The 20,412-nt window shown below is 57.8% G+C and overlaps 2 protein-coding genes across 4 annotated transcripts; one reads left to right on the plus strand and one right to left on the minus strand.

The window, feature by feature from the left end:
• Positions 1 to 480: 480 nt before the first annotated feature.
• Positions 481 to 13,574, minus strand: LOC146430316 (tRNA (32-2'-O)-methyltransferase regulator THADA-like). 3 transcript variants are annotated; one of them, XM_085075876.1, is made up of 31 exons: positions 13,432 to 13,574; positions 12,801 to 12,978; positions 12,538 to 12,624; positions 12,248 to 12,275; positions 11,784 to 11,932; positions 11,475 to 11,597; positions 11,140 to 11,260; positions 10,759 to 10,910; positions 10,174 to 10,258; positions 9,744 to 9,880; positions 9,255 to 9,452; positions 8,183 to 8,879; positions 7,943 to 8,095; positions 7,743 to 7,852; positions 7,452 to 7,612; positions 7,044 to 7,210; positions 6,577 to 6,762; positions 5,957 to 6,102; positions 5,443 to 5,586; positions 5,056 to 5,160; positions 4,645 to 4,845; positions 4,232 to 4,382; positions 3,891 to 4,125; positions 3,508 to 3,747; positions 3,161 to 3,386; positions 2,834 to 3,040; positions 2,404 to 2,642; positions 2,013 to 2,195; positions 1,523 to 1,789; positions 1,232 to 1,437; positions 481 to 1,117 (listed from the first exon to the last, which is right to left on the minus strand). In XM_085075876.1, exons 1-31 carry the CDS (start codon positions 13,533 to 13,535, stop codon positions 825 to 827), a joined length of 5,679 nt encoding a protein of 1,892 aa, XP_084932002.1. In that variant the 5' UTR covers positions 13,536 to 13,574; the 3' UTR covers positions 481 to 824. The 3 variants fall into 3 exon arrangements, with proteins under 3 accessions (XP_084932002.1, XP_084932001.1, XP_084932003.1); XM_085075875.1 differs by lacking the exons at positions 12,248 to 12,275; positions 12,538 to 12,624 and having other exon boundaries at positions 11,140 to 11,597; XM_085075877.1 differs by lacking the exons at positions 12,248 to 12,275; positions 12,538 to 12,624; positions 13,432 to 13,574 and having other exon boundaries at positions 12,801 to 12,941.
• A 3,940-nt stretch (positions 13,575 to 17,514) lies between these two features.
• Positions 17,515 to 19,549, plus strand: GSC2 (goosecoid homeobox 2). The gene is made up of 3 exons (XM_085075894.1): positions 17,515 to 17,827; positions 18,632 to 18,879; positions 19,411 to 19,549. The coding sequence occupies exons 1-3, from the start codon at positions 17,515 to 17,517 to the stop codon at positions 19,513 to 19,515; spliced, it is 666 nt and encodes a 221-aa protein (XP_084932020.1). The 3' UTR covers positions 19,516 to 19,549.
• Positions 19,550 to 20,412: the final 863 nt, after the last annotated feature.

Consider the following 20,412-nt stretch of genomic DNA (forward strand, 5'->3'; position numbering starts at 1 on the left):
CAGCCATTACACCATGCTGTGCAGTGAGCTGTGACTGGCAAGCAATGGGAGGATGGAGGCAGCATCCTTCCTCTTGTCAGAGCTCGCCCACTGCAGGGAGTGTCAGGTGAACCACACAGAGCAACTCAGCTGCCTGCTGGGCTTTGCAGAGAGAAATTAGACAGAGACACCCAAAGTCTGTTGGTGTCCAGTTCCAGCCATCGGGCTCAGCAGCTCCCACTGTAAGGAATAAGGCTGGGTTGGGTGGTGCTGCTGCCCTTCCCCACTCCTCAGCCAGCACAGCACCTTGCTAGTGGAGTCCCTGCTCCAGCTTGGGTGGTGATACCGCAGCCCGTGGTGGGAGGAAGTGCCAGGGCTGGATCTGCTCCACTGCAGCCGGTGGCTGTTGCCTATTTGCAGCCCCAGGACCTGTTTGGCTCCTGCAGCCCCCTCTCACACCACCCTCCTGGGCAGGGAATTAAAAGGTTTCAACACTGGGAATGTTCTTGGCCTCTTTATTTGGGATAAAAGCCCAGGTCGGCCATGGACCAAAGTGCTGGTTAAAAAAACAGGTGGTGGGAGTTGAGCATGAGAGGGTGTGTGAGCTCTAGGGTGCAGGTCCTTTCCTGCCAACCAGAGCTGAGGGCAGGGAAGCCATGGACATGTCCCAGGGCAATGATGCACTGGAGTCCTCAGCTGAAGAGTTGAAAAATGCTGGGAACAAAGTCAGTGTGTCCCCCACTGTGAGTGGGGTTCCCCTGAGTTACACCACCAAACCTGCAGGACAGGCTGCTGGTCAGAGAGAGCATCCAGCAAATGGAGGGACGTGGCTGCAGGATTTTGTGTCACACTGCTGCATGCCTGGAGGTGTCAGTCCCAGATGGTGGTCCCAGCTCTCCTGGTGCATTGTCCTGATTCAGCACAGGGGCCAGGCCATGTTGCACCAGCAGCTCCTGCACCAGCTCCAGCTCCTGCTCCACCTCCTGAGTGCCACAGCCCACTCCTGGCATGGCAGTGCCACCTTCCCCCAGCACCTGCAGCACCTGTGCCACCAGCCGGGCCCTCACCAGCAGCACGGCCAGGGCTGTGTGGAGTTTGGCACAGCCCAGCGCCTTCATCCCCCAGTGGGCAAAAGTCCCTGTGGAGAGAGTGGGTGAAGGAGCCATGAGTGCAGTGGGGTCCTGCTGGGCAGAGCTGGCCTGGGGGACAACGACACTGTCTGCTTGTCCCAGACATTCCACGCTGGCAGTACCTTGGCTCCAGCAGTGTTTGCAGTACTGCAGGTCCCTCAGCACACCAGGGCCTGTGGCTTCCAGCCAGCACAGAGCTGAGGCATGGAGCAGGCTGCCAGTGGGTGCCTTCTTCAGGAGTTGGACCAGGACAGGGAGCAGCTGCTGTGCCAGGATGGCTGGCTCTGCAAAAACGTTGGGTTCATCCTCCTTGTACAGGCTGGCAGCTCTGGGGGGAAAGCCGAGGTGTGAGTGAAGCTGAGGGCTGTACTTGTGGTACCCCACACCCCCTCACACCAGTCCACAGGGCTCACTTGTTGGCCTTCAGCTCCTCCACGATGCTCCTGAGGTCCAAGATAGGGATGTGTCGAAGCAGTGAGTTGAAGGTCTCAGGGTGCTCCCTGAACTCTCCCAGAAGGAGCTGCAGGAGGCTCTGGAGCCCCACATTGTCCTGCACAAAGATGCTGCCACCTTGGAGCGGCTCCCCTGGGTTCTGCCGCAGGAGGCTGGCGAAACCCGAGGCCTCATGCCGGACCTCCCGCTCCTCATCTTGCAGAAGGTGAATGGCCATGTTTATCAGCCTGAGGAAAGGGAAGAGAAGCATACTGCATGCCCCAAAGCATCCCAGCCTGCCCGGAGGGGAGGATGAGACTTCTGAGGAATACTTTTCCGAGGGACTTTTCTCCTGGACTGTTTTGTGGGGGACACCTTTCACAGAGTCCATTAACCTGCAACAGGCTGTAAGGAGCAGTGCTGCTGGGGCTGCAAGCACAGCCATGCCCAGGGATGGGCTCAGTGACCTACCGCAGAGCCACTGGGACGAGTGAGGGACAGGCAGCACGCAGGGATCGCCGCACCACAGCAACCCCTGCTGTCTGCAGGGAGCGGGCAGCCGCCAGCCGCAGCACCTCGGACCAAGTGGACTGGCTGCACTCCTCCAGCACCGCACACCAGCGCTCCACCAGCGGGCCATCCTCATCCCCAAACCTGCCAGAGGCCAGGGAAGGAGAGGGAATTCAGCAACACCTTTCTGCTCCATCCAGGGGACCAAAGGCCACCAGCTGCCCTGAGATTGCAGGACCCAGGTGCAATGCTGTGATTTATGGGAGAGAAGTCATGGCTCTGTTTCCAGCAAGGACTAAGGAAGAATCTGCTGGGAGAGTTGGGCAGCTCCCCAGCAGCAGCAGGGACCTACCGGTGGGCGAGCAGCAGGCTGGCAGCACACAGTACTTGGAAGAGGAGATCAGGGCCAGGACACTCAGCCTCTGCCATGTGCAGCAGCACCTCCAAGCATGGTGCTGAGGCACCCTGGAGCTTACTGGAAGCTTCCTGGGACCATGACGAGGGATCTCTGTAAAGATGCAGCAAAGCCTCAAGGTACAATCTCAGGAACTCTTTGTCCCTTGTCTCTTGCAGCACTGACCGCAAGCTCTCCTAGTTGACAACGGGAAAGAAGGTACATGGTTAGTGGTCCCAGCACTGCAGGACCAGGCCAGTGCCCTGCACCCACACACCCTCAGCCTGAGAAGCACCAGGCTTCTCAACAATGGGATCTCAGGGGTCCCCTCTGCATGGTGCATTGGGGCCCCCCTGCTTTACTTGGTGACCTTTGAGCCCCATCATACCAGCAATGTCAGCCCAAGAGCATCCTCCAGCTCCTTGCATGTTCCTCCCTCCCCAGCGATCACCCAGCTCAGGATGGCAAGCTGGATGTCAGGGTTGGGCTGCCGGAGAAGTGAGCAGACAGCAGCAATCCGCTCACTGTCTGCCAGCCGGGCTGCCTCGCTGCACACGAAGTGGGCCATGGTTTGGTGGAGGATGGCTGAGCCCACCTGCAGGAAAACCAGGATTCCCCTTGCAGTGCTCAGCCTCAAGCGATGGGTCTCCCTGTCCCTTCCCAGGCTCACTGCCAGCCAGGCCATGGCCGTGATTTTCCCAGCAGGAAGTGGTACCTGTGGCTCAGCACAGCCCGGCTTTCCCCCCTGCAGGAGGCTGCCCAGCTCGGTGCTGATGGTGTCACGGATGTGCTGGGTGAAGCCGGGGCTGAAGGATGTGGGCAGGAGGGTGAGGACCTGGAGGAAGGCGGCACGGACAAGGGGGCAGTGCTGGGCAGGGGTGAGCAGCCAGCCCCGTGCCTCCAGCTGCAGAGCCATGGGGCGCAGCGCCTCAGCTGACAACCTGCGGGGAAACACACGGCCTTACCACGGGGCACAGTGCTGGGCTGGACACCCTTCTGTGGCCAAAAAGCTGCATTTGGCACAGAGTGACCCCAGGTGGGGGACAGCATGGCAACACTCACCCCGCGGTGCCTGTGGCAGAGGTCAGCAGCGCCTGCATCTGCAGCAGGTGCCCATGGACAGCGTTGTGTGAGTGGATCTGTGCGGGTGCTGCAGGGAGCTGCTGGGCCAACTGCAGGAGGAGCCTGTGGCGCTGGGGTGGAGGGACAACGGGCACCAGGGCCTTGGCAGCCATCACTCGTACGGCGTAGATGGGGCTCTCTGCCAGCCCCAGCAGTGGCCCCAGAAATGGAGCAGAAGGGCTGTGGAGCAAAAACGGCACCATGTGGTGATGCTCTGGCTGGAGTAAAATCTCCCAAGAGCCGGGGCCAGCCTTGGCACCATGGGACCCCTTCCCACTGCAGGAACCCTTGACTGAGGCAGAGCATTCCCAGTGCCCCCATACCTGCTGGGACTGTCAGCGCCAGGCTGCAGCTGGGCCAGGAGGGTGAGGATGGCGTGGAGTGCGGGGTGCAGGCGGGGCCTGCCCGATGTGGGTGCTGTGGCCACCTTGAGCTCTCCCAGCAGGACAGAGCCCAGCTTTGGGTGCTGCCCAAGGAACGCCTGCAGGCTCAGCCCCTCTGATGGGCAGCCGTCCTTGTGGCTCCGTGGCTGCCCCAGCAGCCGGGATGTGAGGGCGCCTGCAGAGACAGAGAAGGCAGTGTCAGGTCCCTTCCAACCCCCTGTGCTTCACCCCAGACAGGCTCTGAACCCTGGAGGGGTGTGGGGATCTCTGTCAGTACTCACTGAAGAGCTGGATGGCTGCGTTCCTCATGGCCCAGCAGGGTGAGCCCAGGCCCCGAATCGCCAGGGCCATCATGGGTGTGGCATGGCACAGCACTGCCCCACCCAGCCCTGCCCCTCGGACCAGCGTCTGCAGCACGTGGAGGGCACACACCTGGGGAGAGCACAGGAGCTCAGTGCATCGTGTTGGAACGGGGCTCATGCTGCCATGTCAGGGGAAGGTGTTGGGAAAAGACAGAGGAGCCAAGAGACCACCAGCTCTTGGGCTGCTGGGCTGGGCAGCATGACTAGGGCTGTGGGTTTTTGCTCACTCTCCACACCTCACACTAGGTACCTAGCGCAGCTCCCTTCAGGGGACCCAGCACAGATCACCCTGTTCCCAAAGTGGCTCCAGCAGCCAGGAGTGCCACACTCACTTGTGGGAGGTCAAGAGTCTGGTCCCAGTCCTGTGGCAGTGCCGTGGTGGCCAAGGTCAGCAGTGTCTGGATGCAGTGGGTCAGCAGTGGCCGTGCCTGCGCTGGGGCCTCCCCGCTGACGATGCAGAGGAAGAGCATGGGGAAGCCAGCAGCACGGCGTGTGATCGAGCTGCTCCGGGGCCCACTCAGCGCTTCCAAGCCCTGACAGGGAAACAAAACCCACCTGAGATGTGGCTGCAAACCTGTCACCTGGAAGCTGCAGCTGCCCTGCAGGGAGGGCATCAGCTACACCAGCCCCGCATCAGCATCTCAGCTGCCAGGAGCGTGCTTGCCCCAAAGAGGGGACACTGAGAAACGACCCTGGTGCTCCCTGGGGCACAGGGGAAACAAGGGGCACAATGAGTATAGTACCTGCTCCAACACAGCCCGAGGGATGGCCTGCAGCTCTGGATCCGGGTGGTTCAGCAGAGCAGCACAGAATTTGGTGAAGCCCATGCTGCAGCCCTCCACTGCTCCCTAGAGCACAGCAGTGTCAGGCCCCTACACCCCAAAGGCTGCATCCACCAGCCCCCCACTGCCCCAGAAATCTTTGCGAAGGGGAAGATAAAATGAGAAGACATGATGGTGTGGGGATGTGATGGGGTCTGGCACTGGGATCCCAGCTGAGGGCTTCCATTCATCCCCATGTCCAGCCCCAGAGCAGACCCTGCCCCACTGCACTCGCCCTCCCTCCACCCCAGTATGCAAGAGCAGGGACAGGGCTGGAGAGGTGGTTAAGGGCTCGTGATTAGCTCTTACCCAGTGCCGGCACCGCAGCAGGATTTCCTGGAACACCTTGGTTGCCATCTGCAGGGTGGGGAGCGGCAGGAGGGGCCCAAATTCTGCAGGCAGTGTTGGGGATAGCAGCAGCTCAGCCAGGCCCCCCAGGAGCAGCCCAATCTCCTGAGAAGAAAAGGAAGGTCAGCAAGACTGGCAGGGAGGAGGAAACGCTGGCATGGGTGGCCACGGAGTTGCAAGCCAGGTAGCCTGGCTCTGCCACAGCAGGGGACTATCAGCATCTGGGAAGAAGCTGGACTCCCTCCACAAGGGCAGGCAGGGTGGGGGCTGCTTTTGGGGAGGCTGATGGTTGCATTCTCCCTGGAAGGGGGTGAGAACATGTGAGAGCACTGAGGTAAGGACAGAAATTCCCCCATGTTCATCCCCAGCAAGGGTGAATGCCCCAAGGGGAGGTGAAGCAGCAGCTGGGGTGGGCAGGATGATGGGTGCCATGCTGGGCTGCCCCTCTCCCTGTGCCATGAGGAAGGGTCCTTACCTTCACTGACACCCAGCAGCATGTCAGGATCAGGCTGTGCTCCTCTGACAGTAGGATTGAGTCCTCTTCCTCTTGCCCCTGGCCCTTCCCCAGCATGATGAGGGAGCCAATGGCATTCCCCATCTCTGCAAACGATGGGGCAGCAGCTGCAAAAGGAAAAGCCTGGTCTGAGCAGGATGGTGTAGGGCAGTAGGAGGAGGATGCTGCTGGGATTTGGGGGACCTGCAGTCCCCTGTCAGAATGCACACAAATGGCAATGGCTCCTGCCCTGCCAGGTGCCCCACGGAGGACTGCAGCTGCACTTTTACCCACTGCTCTTTCCAAGCCATTGCTGTAAGGGCTCTGCTAGTCCCTCCTCTCCCAGCTGTTTCCACCTGGCAGGTGCCTCACTGCTTCTGGAAGGCTTTTGCCTCTAGTGCTGCAGTTCTCCCATGGAGTTGAGAAAGCAACCCAAAGCCTGGCCCAGCCCCACCATGGTCCCCTGCTAGAAGTACTGAATCCAAAGCAAGTGCATTCTCCTTGGGCTGGAGCGCTGCTGGGTCAGGAATGTCTGTGCTGGAGGTGTCAGTGGTTCCCAGGGATGGCTGCCAGGGATGGATCCCCACCACAGGAACACTCACCTTGCTCATCAGCACTGGGGCCTTGCTGGCTCTGCAGAGCTCCCAGGAGGAAGGAGGTGATGTCTCTCACTGTGGTCACGAGGCGGGTGAGGAGCTCCTGCCAGCTCTGCACCAACTCTGCTGCCTGCATGGAGACAGCCACCTCCAGCACCTGCAGCAGGCACCGGCGCAGCGCTGCGATGGCTCCTGCAGAACACCAACCTCTGCTCACCGTGGGGCCAGCACAGCCCTGGCTCTCCTGCCTGAGCTCACAGCTGATGTGGCTCGGGGGCAGGGGAGTGAGCAGGGCCCTGGGTGAGGGGTGTGCTGGGCAGGGGGAGTGGTGAAGCAGGGAAACTGAGGCAAGGATGTGGTACCAGCAGTGAGCTGTGCCTGAGTCCTGCCTATACAATTCCAGCCTGCTCCAGTTCCCAGGCAGCTGCTGCAGGAGCTGCTCCCTGCCCTGCCCTCCCCTGCTGGGGTCGTACCATGCATCGGTGCAGTGGCTGCTGCCTGCAGCAGGTCCTGGCACGCCACTGCATACTGGGCTTGCAGCACGTGGAGAAGGTGCTGGGCGAAGCACAGCCCTCGGCTGGGCAGTGTCAGGGCTGCCTCAGCCTCCAGGCACAGGCTCTTCATGGTGCCACTGTCTGATCTGGGGCAACAGGCAGATCCTGCTGTGAGTACAAGGTAATTTCCTGCCTATCTTGTGCTATGCAGCTCCTTCCTCCCCTGGGGCAGACTCCTGCATCTCAACCCTCCCCAGCTTCCCACGGCATGGCTATTGCAAACCCCATCTCTAAACACAGACTGGTGGGGCAGTAGTGCTGCCAACACGCCCTTGGGGGATCCTGTCCTACCACAGGGAGAGGGAAGGGGACGCCAGGAGCTCATACTTCTGCAGGATAGTCTTCATCAGCACAGCCCCAGCTTCAGCCTCCTGCACCCGGGGGCTGCCCAGGGTGTCCTGGGCCAGCTGAAAGAGAGCCACGGTGATGGGCTCAGGGAATGTGGCAGGGAAGTAGTGGACAAGCAGCTCCGAGGCCAAGTCTCTGATCTGCCAGGACAGAGATGACATGGGGAAAAGTGGGACATGGGAGAATGAGAAGCATGGTGGGCTTCCCCCCAGCCTGCTCAAGGCCAAGGCAGGCATCTCTGTGACCCCCCCTTGGCTTTATGAGGCTCACCTCATTAGTGCTGTCCTGCAGGCAGCTCAGCAGTGCCAACAAATTGGGCTGGGAGAAGAAGTCCCAGCAGCCACTCTTCCTGGCGTAGCTCAGCAGAGTGGCCATGGTCCCTGTGACAGGGACACAGGGCAGTGGGATGGGATTGGCTGGGAGTATCCCACAGCTGAGGGCAATATTCCAGGCAGGTTGCCTGTACTTACGTGGGGGCTGGCCTTTCTTCCTGTCGGGGCTCCAGGTGTCTGTGCAGGTCTCCAAAACAGCAGCCAGGAGGAGCAGCGCCGTCTTCTTCCTCTGGTAGTTGGAGCCTGGGCTGAGTGAGGTGATGCTGAGCTGCAGCAGCCATTCCACAAAGCCTATGTGCAGAGAGCAGGGCGGCAAGGGGTGCTGGGCACACGTGAATCCCCCAGGGCTGTGGTGGAGGTGCTGGGTGGCTGCCTTACCTACTGCCTGGGAGAGCTGCCCAGCTCCCTCACCCGGGCCGGTGCCTCGCGGCACTTTCCCCCGCAGCTGGGCCAGCGAGCTGTCCCGCAGCCGGACCAGCGCCTTCCTCACCGCTGCCTGCAGCAGCTGCCGGAACGAGGAGGAGTCGCAGTTGAGGTTGAGGGGCAGGAACTCCCGCAGCAGCTGCACCTCGGTGCCCGAGAGGGGCTGGTTGGTGTTGGGGCTGCAGCAGAGCAGGCCCAGTGCTGCCAGCCGAACGCCCTCCTCGCGGGTGCCCAGGCAGCGGGAGAGCCGCTCCAGCGCCTCGTCCCCCAGCGGCAGGGCCCCTGCCACGCTCTTCTGGGCCTTCAGCAGTGACACCCAAGCCCGGAGCGATGTCGTGTCCTGGCCACCAAACTGGGCAGCCAGCGGTGCCTGGGTGGCTGGGAGCTGCCGCAGGGTCCAGGTGAGGAGGTGGTTGGCAGCATTGCTCTGCAGGATGGGCAGGGGGGAGCGGAGGGCCTGGGAGAGCAGGGGGAGCCAGCACAGTGCCCACTGCTCCGCCAGGGCCACCTCTGTGCCCTGCTGCCCATCCCGCCACTCACTGCACTGCTGCCGCACCAGGACCTTGTAGAGCTCGGCAGCAGCAGGACACAGGTGATTGGTGGAGAGGCAGCTCAGGAGGTGCTGTGGCAGCTCTGGGTAGGCATCCAGCACCTGGGAGAAAGGCAGGTGACTCTCATCTCCCTGTCAGGCTGAAAACTGAAGGACAGATCTGGGTACAGAACATGCTGCAGTCACCCCTGGCACTGAGCATCTCTGGTATCTCAAGCTACACTTGGCCAGCGTTTGGTGGGCACTGACAGACAAAGCTTCCCTTCCCACTGGCACTTCCCAGGGATACACTGCTGTAGCTCACTACCCCAGGGATGCTATCCATTGGGTGATGCTAAAGTAGCCCTTCCGGGTGGGAAGGCTGCCTGCCCACATGGCTGAGCTGGGTAGAAGGTGACAGGCAGTGGATGGAGGCTGTGCCCCCTCAGCAGCAGAGTGAGCTAAGACCAAAACTCCCCATGCCCCTGCCTTCCGTACCTGCTGGCTGCCCATGTAGGGGACGATGGCACACAGGGGCACATATCTTGCTTTGATCTGCCACGGCATTGAGACCACCCTCTGCAGCATCTGTTGGTAGAGGGGTCTCTCCTGGTCCTGGAAGTGCTGGCACTCAAGGTGGTAGATCTCCAGGAGCAATCGGAAGGAGCTGTGGATGAACTCAGACACCCCTTCCACCTGTGGGAGAAGGACAGCAAACAGGGGGGTCTGGTGGGCTCCCTCATGTCTTGCTGTCCCGTAGCAGGTGAAGCACCAGGACATGGCCCTTCAGAGCCTGTGTGTGACAAATGCCACGACCTCAGCAGTGTGACTGCCCCTGCCCTGGCAGCTGCAGGCAAGGGGGTGTATGTGGCTGATGGAGCTGAAACAGGCAGGGGTGTGCTATGGGCTGGGGACAGCAGCCAAGCCAGGTGAAGGAAGAGCTGCTCCTGGCTGCCATGTCATGGCCCTTTGGCACTGTGTCCTTACCGGGGTCTCGGCGTTGTTCCACAGCAGCTGGGTGACCTGCTGGAGGAGCTCGGTGTCCTGGGCCAGGATGTGGGTCCCCTTCAGGTGCCAGACAGCAGCCAGGCCCTCCCGCAGGCGCTGCAGCCACAGTGCACAGGCTGCCAAAGCAGAGAGCTCTGCTGCAGCTCTCGCCTGAGCAGAGCCAGCACAGGCTGTGGGCCTAAGCATCCTGTGTGCAGGGACAGCAGCTCCCCCGTTAGGTACACAAGACCCCCAAGAGGGTTAGTGTCCATTGGGCTGGAGCAGAAAGTAATAGCAGTTTCCTAACCAGCCACCAAGACCCAGAAAAGCAACTTCCCTGGGAGAAGACAAAGCACAGGGGGGCTCCGTGCATCACTAGAACAGCGACCCTTTCAAATCTCCCCAGCACGGCAGGGTTGCAATCTCCTACCTTGGAAGCAGTAGTAGTGGCAGTCCTTCTGCTCCCTGGTCAGGGCACACACAGCAGGAAAGACCACATCCAGCAGCAGGCAGGCCTGCAGGAGCACAGCGGCTCAGGTAGCAGGCAGGCATGGGATATCCAGGGTGAGAAAACCCTGCCGTGAGACAGGCAAGGAGACTGCTGCCTGGTTCTCCCACTCTTGCAGAGCTCACCTCTGCTCCCTGCCTGCAAGCCCTCAGCTCGGGAGGACTCAGGAGAGGCTGGAAGTGTGCAGAGCTGAGGCTGTGCTCTGCAGGGGCAGCCCTGGGTTCATGCCCTGGGAGAACAGGGTGAACACTGCTTTGTTTGTGTAGGGGCTTTTGGTACCACCTGGCTTCCCAGCCCTCCAGGAGAGAGAAATCCCTGCTTGGATGTCTTTGGAAAAAGCAGGCTCCTGGCTAACTTGCTGTGCTCAGCAGGATGCATGGAGCTACTGGTGTGGAGGGGTGCAGCCTGACTTCATCCCCCAAGGATCTGCAGGCACAGCCCCAAGGAGCTGCCAGCCCTCTCCCCAGGCTCTCTCAAGCTCTGTCTGGCGGGTTTGAGCTCTCCTACCTTGTGGGGGAAGCCCTCCAGCTGGCAGCAGAGGATGTCTGTCTTGCAGCATGTCAGCAAACCTCTGGTGAGCACCAGCTTCTCCAGCCCATCTGGTTCCAGGACAGAGGGTACTTCCACCACCAACTCCCCAAACTTCAGCTCCCCAGCACCTGGTGGGAAATGGCTGCATTGGATGGAAGGAAGCTGGCAAACCCAAATGCTGCTCTGAGAACAACTGCCATGGCTCATTCCAGCGTCCATGGAAAGTGGCCAGAGGCAGCTGGAGCTCTCAGACACAGCAGCAGAGTCCAGTTTGGCACCAGCCTCTGTCCCCTCACACCCAAACACATCTGCCACCCTTTGCCAGAGGCTGCCCTCAGCTCAGGATGGAGCACTCACCTTGGCCGGGGAGCTGGAACAGGCTCAGCACAGCACTGGCCCCATGCTGGGGCTGGGGGGCTGTGTTCACCAGCATGCTCAGGGCAGTGCCTGCCAGCAGCATTGTGTCCTTGTTCGGGGCCTGGACTCGCAGGGAGGCAAAGGCACAGCTCAAAATGCCATTTAAACCCCAACCCCATTTAACCACTCCTGCAAGCAAGCCTCTCAGACATGCCAGACAATGGGCTGTCTCTGCAGGCTTCCCTTGGTGAGGGGACTGGGGAAGCACCCTGGAAGGACAGCACTGGTCTGCTCCTCGGGACAGGCAGCTCCATCCCTCCCAGGGCTGTACACACCTTCCCCCAAGCCACCTCCAGCAGCAGTCCCAAGAGGCTCTGCAGGGTCTCACTCTTCCCCAATGTGCTCCACACCAGGGGAGCCACATCCTTTGGCAGCACTTGGAAGACCTGGAGGCAGACCTGGAGGAGCAGGAGGTGTCACTGGGGTGACTATCAGTATTCCTTACCTCTGAAAAAGCAGCAATGCTCCAGGAATGGCCATTCAAGGCAGCTCAACATGTTACATCCCTCCTGGACATTGCTGCCAGTGCCTGGCAAGTCCTTCCAGGTACTGACCCTTCCCCTGCTCCCAAATTTGGCTCTCACCTTGATGACCAGGTAGCCCCACGTGCTGCTGGGAGCAGGCTGGCCCTGCAGCACCCAGCGCAGGGTGGTGGCCAAGCGCTGCAGCAGCAGGGCCAGGTTCTGCTGCCAGTGCTGCCGGCCCAGGCTGCTCTCCTCCAGGAACATGGACACTGCAGGCAAGGGGACACTGTCAGCCCCTGGCCCTCCTGCAGCCAGCCCTGCCCCAGGTCAGCCAAGGGCTGTTGCTAAGTGAGGTGAGAATGGGGCTGGGATGCAGGAGATGCTTTGGCTTGTCTGGTTTCCAGCTGTGGATAAACAGAGCAGTGGATGCTGCTGGGACCTCTGTAGAGATCACATGGATCTAGCTGATCCCTGCTCCCCTTCCCATGGGCACAGAGGACCCAGTTTGGGTGGGCAGGGAGTGTTCTGTGCACTGGTGATATGGGCTGGGAGAAGCCCTTGGAAGGGAAGAAACAAAAACTGACCTGACTGAAGGTCCCCAGGAGACAGCACCTGTGGGGACAGAATGCCAGTTTGTCCTGTGTGATGACAAGCTGGGACTCAGTGCCATGGACAGGAGGGTCCTACCAGCACTGGAAGCTGCCCCAGGGATGAGCAAAGGGCTGGTGCGATGGGCAGCCACCAAGGGCAGATCCCCGGAATGGTGGGCAGAGAAGGACTGCAGGCAGCCCAGACCAGGAGGTCCCTATCACCCATGGTCTCCAGCTAAGTCCCTGTGAAAGCCAGTGCCACTGCACAGTCGGGGCTCACTCACCTCTCCCTGCAGTGCCAGCCCAGCCAGCAGTGTGCCCACCTCCTGGGCCAGCAGGGCTTCCTTCCCCACGGCCAGCTGGGTCACCATCTGCCAAGAGACACCCTGAGTCAGCTGTTCTGTCTGGACCCCGGGAGATACCAGCTGCTGAGTGCTGCTGGGGGAGCCTGTAGCACCTCTGAGCCCCTTTGCTGGTAAGGATGTCAGAAAGCTCCACAGCTGTGCCAGGAGTGGGCAAAGCCAGCCCAGCCGACTGCCTTACCGACCTGTTCCAGTTTCTGGAAGGAGCTGGAGCTGCTGGTTGCCTCCATCTGGAAAGCCAGGACACAGCGGAGCAGGGGTCGTGCCTCTGCCTCACCCAGAGCCTGCAGACCCTCGCTCAGCACCCGTGTCAGCTGGAGAGCCTCCTCCAGGTGCTTCTCTTTGCATCTCTTGGCAGTACTCCTGGAACAGGACAACGATGGGGCTGAGAATACCCTGAGAAGTTTGGAGTGGGGGAACACCCCGACTCGGTGGGGTCTGGGACTGGGGTGCCCCAGCTTGGTAGATGTTGGGGTTGGAGTGCTCCAGCTTGCGATGCTGCTCTCTCCCAGCTGCACTCGGCATTGCACTGGAGCGAGGAAGGAGGGAGGGAACGACACCAAATCCTCAAGCTCAGCGCATGCAAGCCCTTGGCGGGTCAGAAGAGCTCGAAAATCCTAAAGCCTGCAGCCCTGCTGCTGCAGAGCAGGCTGTAAGGAATGGGAGCACGAGAGGGTGGCTCGAACCCCTCGCTGGGTATCGATCTCCTCACACTCTCTCCCTCCCTTCCCTCCCTCCGACCCGCGCCGGGGGCTTCCCGGTGCACCCGCAAGCGGGGGGATACCGCGAGCTCCCTCCCCGGGGCGGCTCCCTTACCCCGCGAAGTGCCGCAGGCAGCGCAGGCAGGAGAGCACGGCCGGGGCGAGGCCCAGAGTGCCGTAGAAAGCGGCGCAGGCCCGCGCCTCCCGCTCGGCGCCCATGGCGGCGCGGCAGCACCATAGAGCCGAGCCGCGCTCAGGCTGCTCAGCGGCGCCCCCTGGCGCTGCCCCCGCCAAGCACCGCCCGCAGCAGGACGGGCGAGCCTTCATCCCGGCCGAGCCTTCATCCCGGCCGAGCCTTCATCCCGGCCGAGCATCCTCCCGGGCTGCAAGGAAAGCATTAAAAACAGCATCATCCTGTGTTTTCCACAGTCCATGAGAAGCGAGACACCCAGAACGCCTGAAAACCGGGTGCTGCCTGCCGGGCACAGAGGGATTTAGACGGCGTGAGGTGGTGTAAGAGCTCTGAAATGGTAACTGGAATGCTTCGGGGTGAAGCAGTTGTCTGGTTCTATCGTGGTTCATTGCAGAAGAGGAGGTTTGGCACCCCACAGTGCCCCTGATGCTCCACGGGCACCATCTCTGATAGTCAGCATCACTACTGGTAGTATCCCTATTAGCCAGCATCCCTACTTGTAGTATCACCCTACTCTCCAGTGGTGAGATTCCACGTCTTCCCATGGGATGAAATTGCATTTGGAGACAGATTTATTATAATTATCACCTGATCAAAATGATTTTATTAGAGTTCTTGTTAGTTGGCACAGGGTTGAACTATTTAATAGGCACAATTTTAAGATGATCTTTAGAGGTCCCTTTCAATCCAAACCATTCTACGATTCTAGGATTTCTGGTTTTTAATTAAACATAGCTTTAACACCTGAATAACACATCCCACTGAATTTCAGCTACACAGAAAATGCTTCTTGGTTTTGGTTTGGAAGGATTGTTTTTACCTTGGGTTGTTTCTCACAGTGGCACTGGAGCGAGTGATGAGCATCGGCTGCTCGGATGAGTCATGGAAATATGGCCAGGAGGACACTGAGATGTGAATCCCAGTGTAAGCACTTCCCTTGGGGTGGAAAGCTCCCAGCCTGTAGTTTTTGGCAACATTTGTCACCAGCCTCAATCTCTGTTCTGCTGTAGAAATCAGCCTGGAAGTCCAAATCCAGCCAGGGGTCCAGGTTTGCCCTGACTGCTGTCAATAGCAATGAGTGAAACAGCCCAGGACTTGTCCCAGGCAAGGCAGAGCAGTGCAGGAGGGTGGTTACAATCCTCAGACCTGATCCTCCATTCCCGGAGCAGCACAGCCACCCACCCAGGTGATGGGGAGTGGAGAGAAGCACTGCCAAACCAGAGCTCCCACAGGTGCCAGCACCCAGGCAGGGGCAAGGCAGAGAGGGGTGCTGCCATGTTGTAGGGTTTCCAGTGCTCCTGTTCCCATTACCTTGTGCTGCCTGCAGAACGGAGGGGCAGAGGAGGGAAAGGGAGATTTTTTCTTGTTTCACCATAGGAAGGATTTTCAAACCCTATAAATTCACTTTTGACAAGTGAACGGCTAAAGCAGATTAACCTTTTTGCTAATCCTCTATAATGGCTTTGGAATCTCCTTAACCAATAAGAAAATGATAAGAGCCTGTTTCTTTTCTTTTTATCTATATCTATATTGTCCTCCCTTGTCTGCATTTTTTTCTTTCTTGTTTTATTTTCCTTTCCTTTTCTAATATGAAACAGCCCAGTGATCCTATCTCCCAGAGGCTCAGTAAACAGAACATCAGAAATCCCTTTCCTTTATTCATCCCTGGTAACAGGGTGCAGAGAAGTGTCTGCCGATTGGGATTTGATTACCAGCAGCTATCAAAAGTCTCTTTGTAAGATCTGGGTCCTAAATCCCATAATTCTTTGATAAAAGAAGTATTACCAGTCCATTTTCTGAAGTGAAAGGTACGAGAGGAATGAAAGAAAGCAATCAGCAGAGATCCTAATAGGCTAAGTGCATGTGTGGTGGGAAGGCAGGGCTGGGACAGGATGCCCAGGAAAGGCATCCTTTGTTAGGGATGGGGAAGGAGAATTAATCCGCTTCAGGCATATGGTTATTACAGCCAAGAGCAGAAATGGTCACATCCTGCACCTGCCCAGGGCACATCTCAGCTCACCTGCCCTATGGTCCCCCTGCAGCAGCACGGTGTGGTGAGCAGAACCTGGCCCCACATCCACCCCTTGTGTCAGCATTTGGGTACATGCATAAAAGCTGGGAGCAGTTTTCAGTGACCCCTGGAATTAGGGCATTCCCAGTGCCTCTCTGGAGCACTGACACCCAGGCAGGGCAGCAGTGAACGTGTCCAGACTGAGCAGCTGCAAAGGTGTCTTCATCTCAAACCTAGAGCAAACAGGTAAAGATTCACAGAGCTCGGATATAATCCATTACAGCACTGGAACAGCTGAAGGAGAGGCAAATAAAGGGATGGAAGGAAAAACAGTGGTTTGGTTTTAAGTCAGTCACAAGTAGAACAGCGATGGGGATCTCTTCCCAGCAGTGAGAGCCCCCCAGGTGAGGAAGGGCAGGCAGTGAGCAGCAATGAGAAAAAGAGGGTTGAGAGGGGCTCTCCTGGGGACTGGCTGTCAGTCTTTCAGGATGCTGGAGGCATTTCTGGGCTGTCCAGCATGACGACCTTTGGTGTGCAGTGGTTTCACAGCACCCACCCGTGTGTCTCCTTGGTGTCCCATGAGTGGCACTGGTACCTGCACTCCCCTGCTAGGTAACACCAAGGTGAGAGTGTGCTCCACATGAGCTCCTGAGGCCTTGCTACTCACCTTGCCTTAAACTGCACTGGGGCAAAAGAACTTGTGTTTAAACTTTGCTAAGCAACCTGATCTCAACCACACCTTCTCTATTTTATTCCCAGCTACTGATTTCAGTCAAAATCACAGGATACAAGATGTTCTCTCTCCTCCTGTGGACCTCAGCTGCCAGGCCTTGCTGTTTTCCCTTGCAAGGGTCAGAGCCATGCCTCCCTTCCCGTCCTGAGTCTTGGCCATAGCCTCACCCCAGTTTCTCTGGCTGGGCAGGAGCTGGGAATTTAACTGGCTTTGGGAAAGCCTGGCTGTGGCACTGAGCCCTCACTCACTCCTGCCTGGATGGCTGTGGGACCTCACCGAGAGCACATAGAGGCAGCAGCAACAATCCTCCCCTTCCCTTCCCCACACAGAGCAAGGCTCAGCTGCACAGGAGATGGTTACATGCCACTAAGCTATGGTGCAGAGCTGCTGTGAGCTGCCAGTAATCTAATTTATTAAGGGCTTTGAATCCTTACAAAGAGTATGTTGGATACATGCAAAGCATCTGCATTATTACAGTGATTAGGGCAGCAGAGGTAGGGGAAAGGGGAAGGAGGGAAAATACAATTTCTCTGCTTTCAGCAGAAAATAAATCAACTTTCACAGAGAGTTCTAGTGAAGCCAAAGGCTGTGCTGTCATTAAAAATGATTTTTTATTAAGCTGAACTCTCTCTTCTCACATATTGTATGATATGACAGCTCTCTTTTGATGGGAAAGCTTTCATTTGGCCAGAGAAAGGGATAATTTGCTTCTTTTAAGGAGTTAATCCTCTGGTCCATTTCCGGGCCGGGAACAGCTATCCTCCCCCTTCCTTGGATCGCAGGCTGCAGCACAATGGAGATCATAACCACCTCAAATCTACACCCGAGATGGAGAAATCAGATTTCCTTCTCCAGTCATTTTTGTGGGATTAGCTAAATCTTAGATCCACACTAACCCTTCACAAAGCTGCCAAGATTAGTTAGAATTTATTTTATTCGCAGGGGGGTTTACGGTTTTCTTTCCAAAGGGATTATATCTCTCTCTATATATATTTAGAGTGGCTTCAGTTATAATGCAGTTAGGTCAGAAGGAGGAAAAGTGTGTGTGTGTGTGTATAAAATAAAAACTCAGCTTCAAGAATGACAGCCACTTGAAATGCCAAGACAAAGCAGCAGTTCTGGATGGCTTTTCCAGTCCATTTTAAAAGGCACATAAGCTGTCCTTTTCCTAGCAAAACCCCACTGCAGAGCCAGTGCACGGAGAGCAAAGCCCCTCAGCTGGGCTGCCTGCTTCCCCAGCCGCTGCTGCTGCTGGCACAGGATGTCTTCAGAGCCAGTGTCAGATGGCAATGCTGGCAGGAGAGGCCTGAAGAAGCCACGTCCGTTCAGCATCGAGGACATCCTCTCCAGCCCCGTGGAGAAGAGCCCCCAGGTCCTGGTGCCGCTGTGCCTACGGAGCGTCCTGGATTGCACACCCAAGGGGCTGTGTGAGCTGGAGACCATCCCAGCCAGCTCCCTGCAGGAGGAGGAGGAGGAGGAGGAAGAGGAGGAAGAGCTGGAAGGGGCAGGCTGCAACTGCTGCTGCTGTTCTCACACGAGTGCTCGTTCCCTGCAGGACCTGCCGGGTTGGCTGGGTGAGTGTTTGGGTTTCATTCAGCCGTGGGGCTTGCAGAGGGGCTGGTGCCAGTGCTGTGGGCAGGGAAAACCTAGGTATTAAGTACATAATATGGAATCTGGCCACAGGGGTCTTGGGCCCCAGGCCCAGCAAAACGATCTCTGTTCTCAGCAGGGCTCCCAAGAGTGAGAACTTCCACCTGCAATGCTACCAGGGTCTGAAAAGCAGAGGGTGCTAACTATTACTGGATATTACTGGTTTAGTGTGAAACTTTTGAGAGAATGATGCTTGCAGGGGTGCAAGATGTTGGTGGAGTGTGGGACCCCATGGTCACACTGCCCATGTGCAGAGCTGTGCCTTTGCTTCCTCACAACTCCAGCCCTGGGGAGCCTCACTTATCCTTTAAGGAAAAGAGTTTTGGCTACATCTAGCCAAATTACTGCAGGGAAAAAAAGTTGCAAACACTTAAAAATGCAGTTCAAGAGCATCTGAATGTTCGGAATTCACTTGGGTTGGGACTGAAACACAGACCTTTGCTGGGCTGTGAGTGTGGAGCTATTTTCTGGAGCTGACCATAGCACAACTGGTAAGTGAACAAAGAAAACCCAAACAGTGCTCCCCACCTGCACCCTTCTCCCAGAGTCATGCTCCAAACTCTTCTCCCACTTGAGTGGTGACCACTGAGCTCACCACCCACTCCAACTGACTGGCTGCCTCCTTCCAAACTGCAGCAAGGATGCAACCTGTGCCTGAGCTGCCTTGATCACAATGGGTGTTTCAGCCCCACGCCCCTAACACTGCTGCTGTCCCTGTCCCCTCACAGACACCCGGTTCCCCTGGCCCCTGCGGCTCTTCCACCCGGCAGTCAGGGTCTGTAAGAGTCCCCAGGAGAAGCTGAGTGAGCTGCAGAGCTTCCACCAGCTCCAGCGCCGCACACGCCGGCACCGCACCATCTTCACCGAGGAGCAGCTGCAGGCCCTGGAGACGCTGTTCCACCAGAACCAGTACCCAGATGTTGTCACCCGCGAGCACCTGGCAAACCGCATCCACCTGAAGGAGGAGAGGGTGGAGGTGAGATTCTGCCACTTGGTGGGGGCTGAATGCTGCAGTCCCCCAGGACATACACTGGGGCATTGCGCTGTCTATTTGGGGAGCTGCAGAGCCAGGGCCTCATTTTAAAAACCGTTCTTGGGCATTTGACAAAACAGAGTTTAAGTTTGGCGAGCAATGGAACCAGTTCAGCTGGGCTGATTTATACTGGTATCCAGTCCCACACACTCACATGATCCCTCTCTCCCAGAATCACCTGTCAGACACAAATATACCCAGCTCTGCTCATCCCCTTCACCCAAGTGTGTATTCCTTACTTAAATGACTTCTGAATTTGCCATGGGGGGTCCCAACTCCCTTGTGCCCCTCACTTATATCTGAGCAAGATTGCAGCCCAGCAACTGATTAAATTCTATGTCAAACTTCTATTTTGGGAGACAAATTACAGTATCCTACAGTTCACACGGTACAGGCCAGGCGGGTCACTGCCTGGTCCCTGTCCCATTAACACATGAAATGCTAAAGTCCTTTTCTTGTTTTGCACTTTTCTAGGTTTGGTTTAAAAACCGTCGGGCGAAGTGGCGGCATCAGAAGAGAGCGACTGCCTCAGCACAGATCCTTCATGGCCCCAAGCAGCCCCCCAAAGAGAGCTGCTAGTGGTCACAGGCTGCAGCTCAGCAGAGGAACACCCAGAGCACCCACTGCCCGTAGCTGTCAGGCTCTGGGGGGGGTAACCCAAGGGGGACTAATGGAGAAACAGGGAATCTCTGTGACTCACAGAGGAGGAGGACAGGTAAAAGCAGACATGGCACTTTCACATCCCTCCTCCAAACCTAGTTCACACAGCTAATAACTCGGCAGGCATGATGTGCAGGGTGCAGAGCTGTACCAGTGTTAAATGTGTGTGCTTCAAGACACTTTTTGTCTTTGCTCTGTGAATGTAGTATTTGTGCTCGTTTTACTGATGTAGATTTGCAAAATAGCCCGCAAATGAATGTTTCCTGTTTGCAGCACCTCAGTGGCATCTGGAGTTGCTTTTGGGGTTGAACTTGCTGGCCATGCGATTTGTTCCATCCCAAAGGAACTCGGGTTTCTCCCCACAGCCCTGGGGAGAGGTGATGCAGATGTTATGGTGACAGGGGTGGCACTGCCAGCCAGGCCTGTCACAGCGAGCCGTGTCCGTGCTGCTGGCAGGGCAAAGAGAACCCACGAGCTGGAAATAAAGCAGCGACATCAATAAACTGCCCTGTCACCTCTGCCCGACAGCCAGGCGGGGTCCTGCTCCCTGGGCAGCCCGAGGTGCTTCTGAGGAGCTCTGAGGAGACCGTGGGGCCGTTGGAGGGATCCGCCCAGCTCCCAGGCCATGTGTGTCCCATCCGTGTCTATCCCGGCTCCATCCCGTGTCTATCCCGGTCCCATCCCGTGTCTATCCCGGTCCCATCCCGGTTCCCATCCCGTGTCTATCCCGGTTCCATCCCGTGTCTATCCCGGTCCCATCCCGGTTCCCATCCCGTGTCTATCCCGGTTCCATCCCGTGTCTATCCCGGTTCCCAT

Source organism: Lichenostomus cassidix, chromosome 15, assembly GCF_008360975.1.
Source record: "Lichenostomus cassidix isolate B80296 chromosome 15, HeHo_3.0, whole genome shotgun sequence".
In the NCBI taxonomy this organism is placed as follows: Eukaryota; Metazoa; Chordata; class Aves; order Passeriformes; family Meliphagidae; genus Lichenostomus; species Lichenostomus cassidix.